We start from the raw sequence: 13,728 nt of genomic DNA on the forward strand, positions 1-13,728 counted from the left end.
TTATTATTATGACTTCTTCCGTACTGTGCTTTTCCTCCTACAATCTTTAACTGATTTGAATCTACCTTTTTAAAAAAGCCTTCTCTTAATTCTCTTTTATGTAATCATTTGAACCCAATAATGCCTCAAACGTTTTTACATACCTTTAAAGTTTTTTCTGTTGCATTTTGAGAGATTTTTTAAACGTAAAATGTGTTATGAATAAAATGTATTATTTTATTATTCAATTATCAAAATATGCAGCTTTTTCAGGACGTTTCTGCTTTGCTTTATCCTTTTTATAGCTTTATTCGTTTAGAATAAATTGCAAAAAACTACGAAATAATGTCCCATACAAAGCAGATAGGAGAAGCACTTCATGGAAAAGCAGATCAAAGCAGATCCCTTATCGCCTTCAGCATTACAGTTTAGCTATATTCAGCTTCAGCATTCACACTTCACACAAACCTCTAGTGTTTTTTTCACTTCATATCCCCCCTTCCCAACATTTGTAGTGATCTCAGTCATTAACTTATTTTGCTTTCTTGAGTTTTCGACGTTACTTGAAATCTCAAGTTATTTCCAATAAATTCATGCGTCTTCATTCATTCGTCAAGATGCTGTGGAAAAGTCCAGAGAACTCTAGAACCATTCAGATCTCGCGATACTTCCCGGCTCGAGGCGAGAAGTGCGCAGCTACCTTGCTGCCTCTGCAGCCTGCCAGACACAGATCAGAGGCACCGGTGTCAGTCAACGGTCCGGGATTATGACCGGCAGTGGTTTTATTTAAGACAGCACTGCACAACAACTTCACCCGACTTCAATTTGTTTTGGAATCCGCCTTTGTACCGTTTCCCTTAAATCGCGTCGTGGACAACGTTAAAGCAGGAAGACAGACGTATCGCTGAAGAAGATGTCAGTGGTGGGATTTGACTTGGGTTTTCAAAGCTGCTATGTAGCTGTAGCCCGAGCCGGAGGAATCGAGACAGTCGCAAACGAGTATAGCGACAGGTGTACACCGTAAGTACCTTGGGATTTCTTCGTGGTTAGTTGACGTGGTTTGCACCAGTAGCAACCGCAAACCTGCTTTTTATATATCTGTTACTGTTGTCTCGCACTGGTGATGCACGTGAATGCAGCTTTAGTGACTTAGCAGCCGCTAGCTAAACTTGTATTAGCACGTTGTTGTGTTAAAGGTTCGGCAACGAAGTTGACCGACAATCTCGGTGCGTCAGTCATTGAAGCGTTTGAGCATAGAATAATCTGGAATACACCCCTTAATGTACACGCCTCGCTCCACCGCCAACCACCAAAGTCCCTGGAGTTAGCTCGTGTTAGCTAATCTCACGCTTCGGTTAACGGTTAGCACTAAGCGGTTTGAAAATGTGCCTTTCGCCGCCCGGCGATCACGACCCGGGCGGTGTTCACCCCCGCCACACTCCGTTGTTTCAACCAGTCACCGGTTTACTTGTTTCGAGGCACCGGCCAACCGGCGTGCCCCGTGTGGCAAAGTGTGCGTCTCGCCGCCGCAATGACGACAGCATCCAGTCTGTCGTTGGAATATTCTAGCAACATTTACTACATGACGATTTAAATGGCCTTCCCTGTGTTTGTATTTAGTTTATATTGGCTACAAGACGGAATAATTCTCTTTTTAACATATGATACTAAGCGGAGTGAGCGCTTACATTGTTCAAGTTCAGATCATTTGGCACATTTTGTACTTCTACAAGTCGAGTTCTCATCTTTCTGCACCCTTCTCAGGGATTAATAAATCTACATCTCAGATTAAAGAGACTTTGTTTGCGATTTTTTAACATAGGAACTTCTTGTCTCACACGATTAGAAATGTTTTTCTTCCAATTCTCATTGTGTGATGACATCAGATAGTTTATGTTTAATCTGAATTGTACATAAAATCAATTGAACAAGTCTAATTTGCATAATCTCCCTAATGTTAATCTAGTTCTATTTGTTCTGAAATCAACGTACTCCAACATGAGATGCCTGAGAGATGACTCTTTTTATGCTGTATATACACCCCCACGAGCATATAAGCAGCCATATAATTAAAGACTACACAATAATCAAGTCTTTACCAGTCTATTTTAAATGACTTCATATCCTGGCCTCTTGTTAAAATTATATCATCCCAAAATTTTATGTAATGTAAATAGAATCGTAATATATGTATATGAAAGAGTGAGAGGGATATTTTAAGTGGTTTGGTCCTGGTCATGTCCTTTTTGAATTATATCACTCCTTTATTTGAGGTATGTCCACTATTAACAGAACCCCTTGGTTTATTTTCTTTGGCATCAATAATTTGCTTTAGCAATGTTTATTAAATTGAATTGTTAGAACATCATTGAGGATTGCCATTGACAGAAGATGCCTTTCAAATTCCTAATTCCAAAGTTTTTAATCCAGCCGTCTTCAGACTCGTAGTGTTGACCCCCCCCCCCCAACGTCACCAACAACGCTCGTGTTTTCACAGCAACTGCAGCTGTGTGTACAAGCATTTGCGTTTGATAGGAGCGATGATGACAGGTGTGTTTAGACTAAAACCCAACCCAATGAGACACAAGTGAAGTGACCACACAACTTCACACTGTGTTTGTTTAACACAGTGTATGAGATGAAACTCAACACACCTGTGTCTTCTTTTCAAAAAAGTGTCTTTCCTGCATTATGAAGTTATCACTTTTCTGCTATACCGAGCTGCGAAGCAAACATTGAACACGTTAAAATCTTCTTTTCTACAAATTGGTCCAAACAGCTTGTGTGATGACAGTCATTTATGTGGGCAGGGCTTTGAAATGTCTTGTCATGCGTATGCATGAGATGACACCATGTAATTACTTCGATGGCTGGAGGTGTCCTCTCGCATAGACGAGCTCAAGCCTCTTGCATATAATAACATGTTACTGTGTTCTCCAGGTCATTCGTGTCATTTGGACCTCGGAATCGAACTGTAGGAGCTGCTGCAAAGAGCCAGGTGAAATCAGTTCATACCCAGTCATCATTGAATATAAAAAAAAAAGGTGACAAATTAAACATGGTTATTGTAACTTAATTTCTTCTCTTTCTCTACCGCCATCATATTCAGGTTGTGACCAACTGTAAGAACACTGTGCAGGGCTTCAAGCGATTCCATGGCAGGGCGTTTTCTGACCCTTACGTGCAGTCAGCCCAGTCTCACTTGGTGTACGACCTGGCACAGATGCCCTCTGGCTCCACCGGTATCAAAGTAAGGATTGTGATTCAGATGCAAAATACTGAATGCCATCTGTCACTTCTTGCGCTCGAGAAAAAAACCCTTCATTTAAATCTGAACTCTTGTCCGACACTTTCTTTTATCTTTAGTTCAGGATTTCTTTTTTTCTGAAACAAAGTGTTCTTTTTTTTTTTTTTTAAACCTGTATTTCAAGGACATTTACTTTTGTCTTAAAGAACATTGTTCAAGCCATTCATATTATTATCCACTCATACTGCCCATATGCAGTATGAACTATTTTACCCACTTTTCGTTCATTGGGGTCAGACTCAAAACAAGCCCAGAGGTCATGCAAGTTCTGTAGATATGAATAGTGTGAACTCCTCTGGGTAAGTATGTCAGATGAAATCAGGAGTCACATCAGTGAGGAGCTGCACAATTACTGTTTGCATTTAGAATTTTCACTAAAAGTACATATTTTTCTCAGATGGAACTGGTCTCGTGGCAATTATTTTGCATGTCTGTTGTAATTACTCACTCTTCTAGCATATTTTATTATTGATAAAAGTCTTCTTTGATGATTCAAGCAGTCTGTCCTGAGAGTCTGCAATTCCCCTGATTGTAGGTGATGTACATGGAAGAAGAGAGAATATTCACCATCGAGCAGGTCACTGGCATGCTGCTGACCAAACTAAAGGAGACTGCTGAAAGCGCGCTGAAGAAGCCGGTCGTTGACTGCGTCATCTCAGTAAGTGTTCCCGCAGCGGGCTGTCTGAAAATCAGCAATACACTTCAGAGATTTGTCATTGCTGCACATTAGTTCAGTCTGCTGGGGCAGTACCTTTCTGCTCTTTATCTTTTGAAATTCTAAGTAGGTGTTAATTTACTTTCAGATCCTTGCACACAGCTCACTTTAACATGTGATATTCCACTAATGGGACTTCACTGTAAAACAACTTTCTTCATTGAGTTTCTGTTTTCTTTATTTATCTTGCATTGCATTGCATTTGCATGCTATTTGGAAGCTATTAATGTCATTCTGTCACATTTTCAAACACCCTTGGTTTAAAAAAACAAAACAAAAAAAACAACAACAACCCCAAAACAAACGTGTGATGTGAAGGCTGCCTACAGGGTGCATAAATGTCTTGCCACCTGTTCATGTGACACTTTGAGCTCCAGGTATTCCACCAGATGTCTTGTCTGAATGCTTCATTTCCTCTCTTGCACCTTGTCGGTGAAGAGTGGGATGTGTTTGTTTCTCGAGAACCGTATATGAATTCACCAAAAGCATCTGTTATGTAATGTTACCGAGCCTTCAGAGAGAGGTTGAGGCTTTCCTTGGTTCAAGATCTACTATTTACATCAGCCCTGGAGATGGATAACATGTTGTTATTAATATGGCCAGCGGCTAAATTTAGCCTTTGAGCTTATCCACGAGGAGATGTTTTGTTTTGGCATCCAGAGTAACTAAACTACCACAGTAATGTTATCCAGACCTCTTGTGAGGCAGGAGATTAATTTATTTTATTAAGAATAGTTTTTTTTTACACCCTTTTATAATTACACATTAGTAACACATGCTGTGTACATTCTCTATTGTTTTTACTCCTTTAGGTACCAATTTACTACACTGATGCAGAAAGGAGGTCCATCATGGAGGCAGCACAGATCGCTGGCCTCAACTGCCTGCGACTAATGAATGAAACCTCTGCAGGTACAGAGAAACATGGTGAACCAAATGAAAGACAGGAGACATCTGACTTAAAAACAAAGAATTCCATATATATATATATATATATATATATATTAATTCCTTACAGGTCTTGTTTGCAATGAGATCACATCTAGTTGATAGTTTATGTTGTTTTTGACCTGCTTGAACAGTCAAGATGAGCAGACGTCTTCGGCATCATTTTTGTTCTGTAAATTACAGATATCGATACTCTTGACCTGCTCTCCATTCCTATTCATGGACTCTATTGTCGTGACAGTTTTTATGAGATAGAATCTGTTTGATTTTCTAGCCGAATCACTTCTTCCAATACAACACTTAACAAAAACTAATCCCACTGTGCGTGTGTGTGCGTGTGCGTGTGCGTGTGTGTGTGTCACAGTGACTTTGGCATATGGAATCTACAAACAGGATCTCCCAGCTCCAGAGGAAAAACCCCGGATCGTGGTGTTTGTTGATCTGGGCCACTCTGGTTACCAGGTGTCCCTTTGCGCTTTCAACAAGGGAAAGCTCAAGGTGAGTAATAAATATTTAATGAGGAATTATCCAAAGAAAAACAGAAATAGGTCTGTTTTAAGGAGGTTACAGTGATGGCACATCTTACATGCTATGCATCTTCAAGAATAAAGTGTTTATTATAAGCATGGTATCAAAAAACTTCTTTTTTCTTTTTCATTTTGAACGTCTTCTCAAACTTCCATTAAAACGTCTTTATTATTTCATGGATCATCCATTCTTTATTTGGGGCTTTAATGTGCAGTTTCTGAATACTTCTGTCTGTTAATAATTCAATTCAGTTTTATTATTTCCATAACGCCAAATACGACAGTCGTTTCAAGGCAGTGTTACAAAGAAAAACCCAGCCATTCAGCATGAGTATGCATAAGAGATGTTGGAAAGGGGAACAACTGAATTTTAACAGGAAGGAACCTGCAGAACCAGACTCCGAGGTGGAGAGTTTGGGGTGAGTTGATGGAGGAGAGAAAAGAATAGCACAGAGAGCAACAAGCAAACAGACATAAATCCACTCACTGCAGATGGATGACAGCAGGAGTCTCAGAGCACGAACTTCCAATTCCACTGTCAGAGACCCCGCAGGGAGAGAGGGAGCACCGACTGCAGGAGAGAGATAAGATGTCAGACATGTAATAGTGAAACATGGTGAGTGAGAAAGGAAAGCAGCTCAGTGTAGGTCTCCCAGCAGTCTAAACCTTTCGCAGCTTTGTTAGAAAATGCTCCAGTGAGATACTGGAATAAATACGAGAGAAATGTAAAACTTTTGATCAGACAAAAATAATGCTGAAAGTTAATCAGTTGATGCTGTATTTCTCTTCCTTGATTATTTTCCAAATGTAAGAATTTGAAAGTGAATAATAACTTAAGGAAAAAAACTCCCCGAGCTGTTTTTTTTTTGTTTGTTTTTTTTCTTTTTAAACAGTATAATAACAAACTTTACAGTCTTTTCAAAGTCCACCACTTATATTCACACATGAGTTTTTCCCCCTCGGTCAGATCTTGGCTTCAGCGTTTGATTCGGAGCTCGGCGGGAAGGACTTTGATGACATCCTGGTCAACCACTTCTGCGAGGAGTTTGGGAAGAAGTACAAGCTGGACGTCAAGTCAAAGCCCCGAGCTCTGGGGCGGCTCTACCAAGAATGCGAAAAGCTCAAGAAGCTGATGAGCGCCAACTCCTCCGATCTGCCCCTCAACATCGAGTGCTTCATGAATGACATTGACGTGTCCGGTAAACTTAACAGGTGAGGTCCACGATGACTTCAGTTACAAAGAGAATGATTCTTTTTAGTTTAGGACACTTCTGCTGCGGGCTACTTTATTGAAACAGTCGAGAGGAAAACTTTTGTTAATGTCTCGCAAAAGTGGCTTACCTCAGGTTAGTCGTCATACTGTTTCTCTTTGCAAAGTGTGTGTGTGTGCGCGCGTGCGTGCGTGAGGCTGCATCTATTAATATTAAAATGCCCGTGTCCCCAGAGGCCAATTTGAGGAGATGTGTGCCGGGCTGCTGGCCAAAGTAGAGGGTCCTCTGCGCAGCGTCATGGAACAATCCAGTGAGTAAACATGACATTATCAGCCAGTTGGACAAGCCGCACTGGCACGTGCACTCTCACATGGACAAGGCTCAATGACGTGCTTTGAAAAGACACTTTCTTTGCACGCTCTTTCATTTACATTTTAATTGGTTATTTGTCTGAAAGTAACAAAATGTCATGTTTTTAATGTCTTTTTACGTGAATATTATACAGTCAACACATGAGAGTTGAGTTAAAGCGGAACAAATCAAGCATTCAACATTACCTAATTTCGGTCTCGTTGCATATATCACTTCGTTGGGCCTCCGAGGAAAAAGGACAATAAAGGAAATCTGATTCTGATTCTTCTGATTTTGATTCTACTTCTCAAAATGTTGGTGGCGTCATGACTGCGAATTCACAGAGCCTATTTGGTTTCATCCCGGCTCTTCTGCGTTTTGTTACTAGAACTGAAAAAGGAGGATATCCATGCATTGGAGATTGTGGGCGGTGCCTCCAGAATCCCCGCCATCAAAGAGCGCATCAGTAAATTCTTCGGCAAAGAGCTGAGCACCACTCTGAACGCAGACGAGGCCGTGGCCAGAGGCTGCGCACTGCAGGTACAGCCCCATGGTCCTGTTCGTCACTCACACTGGCAGAATAGGACACATCTATTCTGCTTGTGTGCAAGATTTGTGTTAAACTCCATGAATATGTTAAAATATTTTGACACAGTTGGTTGAAAAATAAGTCGGATGTTTTCACTTCATGGCAAGCAGGCTGACCACAGCATGGAAAAGAATTGCCTGTCCAGCAAAGTATTTTACTTGTTGTTGTTCTGGTAAAGAACGTACAGCTTACCTTGTTTTTCTTTTGTTTTTTCTCCTCAGTGTGCTATCCTGTCACCAGCTTTCAAAGTCAGAGAGTTCTCCATTACAGACATCGTCCCCTATCCCATCTCCCTAAAGTGGAATTCTGCCGCAGAGGAAGGGCTGAGGTACGACCTGTGATCGTCAGTTTGGCATAGCTGAAGAGAAACTGGACTTCTAACGTCTGTATGTTAGGCTTGGATCTGACAGAGTGGCATGACATTTTCCTCATGGCCTTTAAAATGAATGTGTTTAGTAAACTGTTCAATAGAGCAGATTTGTGTCATCGTGTATAGGTGGGTGTGATGTCGACTTCTTGGTGCAAACGCCAACCCACGCCGAGTCCTGTCCGCTCACTGCGTTTCTCAAATAAAACAAATCCTGTCATCAGCTGCCGAATATTTAAGCTCTGCCAAGTAGTGCACCATTTACAAGTCATAAATTAAAAAGAAATCTCACTGTTAAACCTGAATTTGCATTCTAATATCAAGTTCTCTTTGACATTGATCTCTCTTTCCTGTGTTTGAACAGTGATTGTGAGGTTTTCCCAAAGAACCATGCTGCTCCCTTCTCAAAAGTTCTGACCTTCTTCCGGAAGGATCCATTCACTCTTGAAGCTTACTACAACAATCCCAAGGACCTGCCCTACCCCAACACCGCTATAGGTACTGCATGCTCACTGCATCATGTTTATACTGAATGCATTTTTATTTGCTTTCAAAAGCGAGCTTGCTCATTCACCTTTAAAAGGAACAATCAAATGAAAGTTTCAGATTTTTCTGCTTTAGGTCATCCACACATGTGTTGTAGCTCAAAGTGTCCCACTTGGAAAGCTTCCTGGATAATCACTGACTTTGACCTCTTGCTTGACATTTTTCCCCTTTTTTGCTCAGAGATTCGACTAACGTTCAGGCTTAATGGGGCACTTGTTGAAATAAACTGATATTTAATATTTATATGTGCTTCATAATGTTCTAATGAAGACAAGTGTATGGCACTTAAATGTATAACAAAATGTTTTCAATGTACAATAGACAAAAACTGACAATTTATCGATCCTGCTATTTCATTGATTTCACCATTATTTTGAGATTTGCCATCCTGTTGTCATCGTGCATTTACTAATAATTTAGTTTAAAAGGATTAGATTAAATAATGGAGTTACACTTAAAGTGTAAATATTAAGTAGATGTTTGTTAAAACATGAATTTAAGTGCTAAATAATGTTATTTCTTGTGCTGGATTGTTATACCTTCCTAGTTGATTCAATAGCAGATGTGCTGACAAAATGTTCTCTTGGTTGCCGTGCAGGCCAGTTCTTGATCCAGAACGTGGTTCCTCAGGCGTCGGGGGAGAGTGCCAAGGTCAAAGTCAAAGTTCGAGTCAACATCCACGGTGTGTTCAGCGTATCGAATGCGTCGCTAGTAGAAGTCATAAAAACCTCTGAAGAGGAGGAGCCAATGGAGACGGACCAGACGGTGAAAGAAGAAGTGTGTAGAGAGTGTGTGTGTGTGTGTAGAGAGTGTGTGTGTGTGTGTGTAGAGAGTGTGTGTGTGTATGTTTAAAGTGTGTAACTGTGATTTGTCTCAGACATGCTTTTCACAAGCCCCCCCTGGTTTTCGTGTCATCCCTATGGAATCTGGATATGTTGCCTTAACAAGCTTCAGTCCACACTCCCTGCATTTGCCATCATTTGTCATTGAATTCTCTGTTATTATTATACTTTCTTTTTTCCCCCCTATAAACACTGAAGTGCAGGGAGCCAAAGCTGTAAGAAAAACGCATAATGGACAAGCAAAAATATACTGAACTAAAACAATTAAGCTTTAAATCAAAAAATCCCAACAGCCGAAGCAGTTCTCTGCACTAAAGCCACTGCACTTTGTCAAATGTTCAAAGCTCTGTTCTCTTCATAACTATCAACAAGTGGGTGAAGCCGGCTTGAAAGTAGCATTCGGCACCTTTAATATGATCCCCGTGTTCCCTGTCTTTCGTTGCCTTGTGTCAGAACAAGATGCTGGTTGACCAAGAGGATCAGAAACTCGCAGGCGGAGACACTGAAGACAAGAAATCCGAGGCTGAAGAAATGGAGGTACGCTTGGCCTGAGTGAATACGACAACCGTGTCGATACAGCCAAAATGCCACTTTTCATGTGAAATGACACCCCAAGTGTAAAGAGAACAGATTTATTAAGGCTGTTTTGGATAAACATGAATTGCTCGGGCATAACATGGAACATGAGGTACTCAAGAAAATGGGCCTTGATTTCTCCCCGATATCAGCAAAATGTCTGCAAACTGATTCATGATTATTGTCATTTTCATCGTGCAATTGATGCGTGTTGTCAAACTTAAACTGATCCCTGATCTAACTCCGAGTTCCCTTCTCCCTGAAACATCGGTCTGCAAATGATCTCGCTTTTATGCAGAAGTAAACTTGTGTTAAAAAGTGAAAGGTAGACTAAAATGATGAGTAAAACATTTAATGCATTCAGCATAATGGTAGTTCTATTTAACCCATACTCAAGTCTGTTCCTCCTCCTTTTTTCTTTTTTCTTTTTTTTCCTAAAGATGTCCACAGAAGACACGAAGCAGGAGAAGAAGAACGACCAGCCTCCTCAGGCCAAGAAGCCCAAAGTGAAAACGAAGACGGTGGAGCTGCCAGTAGAGAACAAGTTGCACTGGCAGCTGTCCAGCGAGGAACTCAATATGTTTGTGGAGAATGAGGTAATGCTCTAAAAATCACCAGGAACGTCCAGCATGCACACTCAGTGTTTGAGCTGGAACTAAAAGCAATGTGTGCTTGTGTCTCATCAGATATTTGAAGACGACTAAGAAATATAATTAAAACATTTTTCCCCCACATTATTTTTAGAACTTTATGCCGATTATGCTTCTTCCTGCCTTTGCCCACTCTTAACGTCATGAACACATATGAGGACGTTCACCTTTTCACCAGTGGATCGTTCTCACTCGGTCATTCACTCGGCAGCTTGGCTGACTGATTCACTTTGGCTCTTCCAGGGTCAAATGATCATGCAGGACAAGCTGGAGAAGGAAAGGAACGACGCCAAGAACAACGTGGAGGAGTACGTGTATGAAATGAGGGACAAACTGCACGGCGCGCTGGAGAAGTTTGTGAATGAAGCTGTGAGTCCACAATAGAATTTCAATGGACTATTTAGCTTATTTTAGACTTTTCCAAAAGTAACCTCATTTGTACAATATCACAGGATCGGGATGCTTTCTCTTTAAAACTGGAGAACACAGAAAACTGGCTGTACGAAGATGGAGAGGACCAACAGAAACAAGTTTACATTGATAAACTGGCTGAACTCAAGGTAATTAAGTGTGAATGAACTGGTCCTGTGTGTCTCTTTTCTGTTTCAACGCATGTATTTGTGGTGATAATGAGGCTTATTATTCATCTGTGAGGTTTCTCCCTCTGACTCTGATGTATTGTCTTATTTTTATTATTACTCTTCACACACAATGATGAGCTCATTATTCCAAGTGTGTCTAATTTGGTAAACCTAAAGCTGTATTTATAGACCTTTTCCCGCTTGTTGGTCATGAAGTTTCCTCTCAACAGAACATGGGCCAGCCCATTCAAGAACGATACATGGAAGCTGAGGACAGACCCAAAGCCTTTGAGGACCTTGGCAAACAAATTCAACTGTACATGAAGATTACTGAAGCCTATAAGGCGAAGGTAAGTTTGCACTATTATACAATTAAATGTCATCAGGAATTTTGTGGCTGCAGTGATGCCAAAAGCGTCATTCCTCAAAGCATTTCCTGGGTTGACCGGGGCGTCCGAATTGTGGGATTGAGCTGTGCGTCGTCCCGACAGGATGAGCTGTACGATCACCTGGACGAGCTGGAGGTTGTCCGGGTGGAAAAGCAGGTGAACGACGCCATGGTTTGGATGAACAGCAAGATGAACCAGCAGAACAGCCAGGACCTCACAAAGGACCCGGTGGTCAAAGTGAAGGAGATCCAGGCCAAGACCAAGGTACAGAGAGAGAGAGAGAGTGTGTGTTCACACAATATGTGCCAAATATGTTTATTAATGCTGGGGATGTCCAAAACATCAGAACTTTCTTCGATATGACATCTAAAATGTGAACACAGCAGAGTTTGTAGGGTTTACTAAGAGTTTTTGTTGAGTGTGTGTGTGAGAGCAAAACTGAACTCTGGCCATGCAATAGCAGCTGCTGCTGCGAGAGTAGATTGAAACGATGGACTCAGCGTAGCAGCAGTTGAACTCTCGCAGCCTTGTTGCAGTGTGAAAGCAGTTGCACTATTCCACAAGTTTTAAGCTGAGAAGGCTGCGTGTGTTCTGGTCGGGAGACACTCTAATCGAATAAAGGCAAAGAAATGTCCAGTTCTTTACTACATGACAGTGACGTTTTTATATATTTTGGATCTGCAGTCTAACACCGCCTTACCAGAGCTGAAGTACGAGACTTCATCAAAGATCATTGAGACAGGAAGTAACGGCTGTCAGTTTGTGCTGCAGACATCTGGAGCTCAGACGTTTGGCCCATGTCACTGAGCGCCTCACTGGATTGATTCTGACACTTTGAAAATTGAGCCGTTCTGCCTGTACAGCCGAGCCTGTGAGGGACGTCGGGCCTGTAAACCCTAACACCAGTTGAGCGAATGTATCAGGTTCAGAAGATACTCTGTTTAGAAAAATAAAAATAGAAAAATCACATGGGGCTCAGGGGCCAAATAATTCTGTTCCTTGGAACTTTTCACCTTGAAAGTGACCCGCTGAGCAGTTTTTGGACATTGATTGTCATTGATATGAATACAAGAGCCACTGCATCATTCCTCCGCTCTCTTAACTTCATATTCATTCTCTACCACTGCACAATATCGAGAAGAAAGTTAAAACTCAATTTTCTCTTTTGTCCTTCAGGAGCTTTACTCAGCTTGCAACCCTGTGGTGTCCAAACCCAAACCCAAAGTGGAGCCTCCTAAGGATGAGAAGACTGAGAACGGACCAGTCAACGGGCAGGAGGGCTCCGAGAACCAGCCAACGAACCCCGACAAAGCGTCCGCAGGCACGGAACAAGAAACTGCAGAAAACAAACTTCCCGAGATGGACATCGACTAACTGTCGCTGCTGCCAGCTCTGTTTCTCCCTCCTCTCGTCCCCATTCATGTTCCTGATGAGAATGTTTCTAATGACATGGTAGCCTCCTGGAGACAGCAGCTTCTCTAAATGATACTTTTTAATCCCCCGGCCTCCTGGCCATGTCATTTCTCCTTTTCTTCAATGGATACAAAAATACAGCATAATAATAATAATAATAATGAATGCACTACTTCATAAGGTGTGTGAGTGTGGGACGGGAACTGCTTTCTCTGTGCTGCTTTAGTGGCTGTTCTGTTAAAGAATGTTTATTCCATATCTCCTGAGCACATCTAAGACACAAAATGTCCAACTTGAAGAAATGGCTGTTCAGAAAAATACTACTAATTTCTAGAATATTCTCGCTGCAGTATATTGATGAAAGTGTTCAGCCATGATGGATTGTTTCAAGTTGTACATGAGGAATTTTGAATTTATTTTCGACACAGTAACTGTCAGCGCTGGGTTATGATGTATTTAGTTGATGAGGAAGTAAGGAGTATTTGAGTTTATCTGTTCTGTACGTTCAAACTAGATACTAAGGTTTACTGTCATGCAGTATTTCATCGTTTGGCTTTTTCTCATTTGAAAGCAAAGGTCCGTTCGTTGTTCTCTGGTAGCCTTGTATTGGTTTTTTTTCTACTTAACTGTGAACGCTGGTCCCAACGAAGCACCTTCTGGGGTACTGATGTTGTCTCCACTTCACTGAAAAAAGCTTAATAAATATTGACAAAAAGGCGTATGATGTCAGAATATTT

At 41.3% G+C, this 13,728-nt stretch overlaps 1 protein-coding gene across 2 annotated transcripts; it reads left to right on the forward strand.

Moving 5' to 3' along the window:
* Positions 1-685: 685 nt before the first annotated feature.
* Positions 686-13,726, forward strand: hspa4a (heat shock protein 4a). 2 transcript variants are annotated; one of them, XM_080482787.1, is made up of 19 exons: positions 686-999; positions 2,920-2,977; positions 3,089-3,229; positions 3,822-3,944; positions 4,814-4,913; positions 5,314-5,447; positions 6,444-6,688; positions 6,921-6,997; positions 7,427-7,578; positions 7,849-7,955; positions 8,359-8,492; positions 9,139-9,305; positions 9,836-9,919; positions 10,399-10,554; positions 10,852-10,977; positions 11,061-11,168; positions 11,420-11,539; positions 11,681-11,842; positions 12,755-13,710. In XM_080482787.1, the coding sequence occupies exons 1-19, from the start codon at positions 893-895 to the stop codon at positions 12,950-12,952; spliced, it is 2,499 nt and encodes an 832-aa protein (XP_080338913.1). In that variant the 5' UTR covers positions 686-892; the 3' UTR covers positions 12,953-13,710. The 2 variants fall into 2 exon arrangements, with proteins under 2 accessions (XP_080338913.1, XP_080338912.1); XM_080482786.1 differs by having other exon boundaries at positions 692-999; positions 9,139-9,317; positions 12,755-13,726.
* Positions 13,727-13,728: the final 2 nt, after the last annotated feature.

Source organism: Lipophrys pholis (assembly GCF_963383615.2).
Source record: "Lipophrys pholis genome assembly, chromosome: 16".
Taxonomy (NCBI): Eukaryota; Metazoa; Chordata; class Actinopteri; order Blenniiformes; family Blenniidae; genus Lipophrys; species Lipophrys pholis.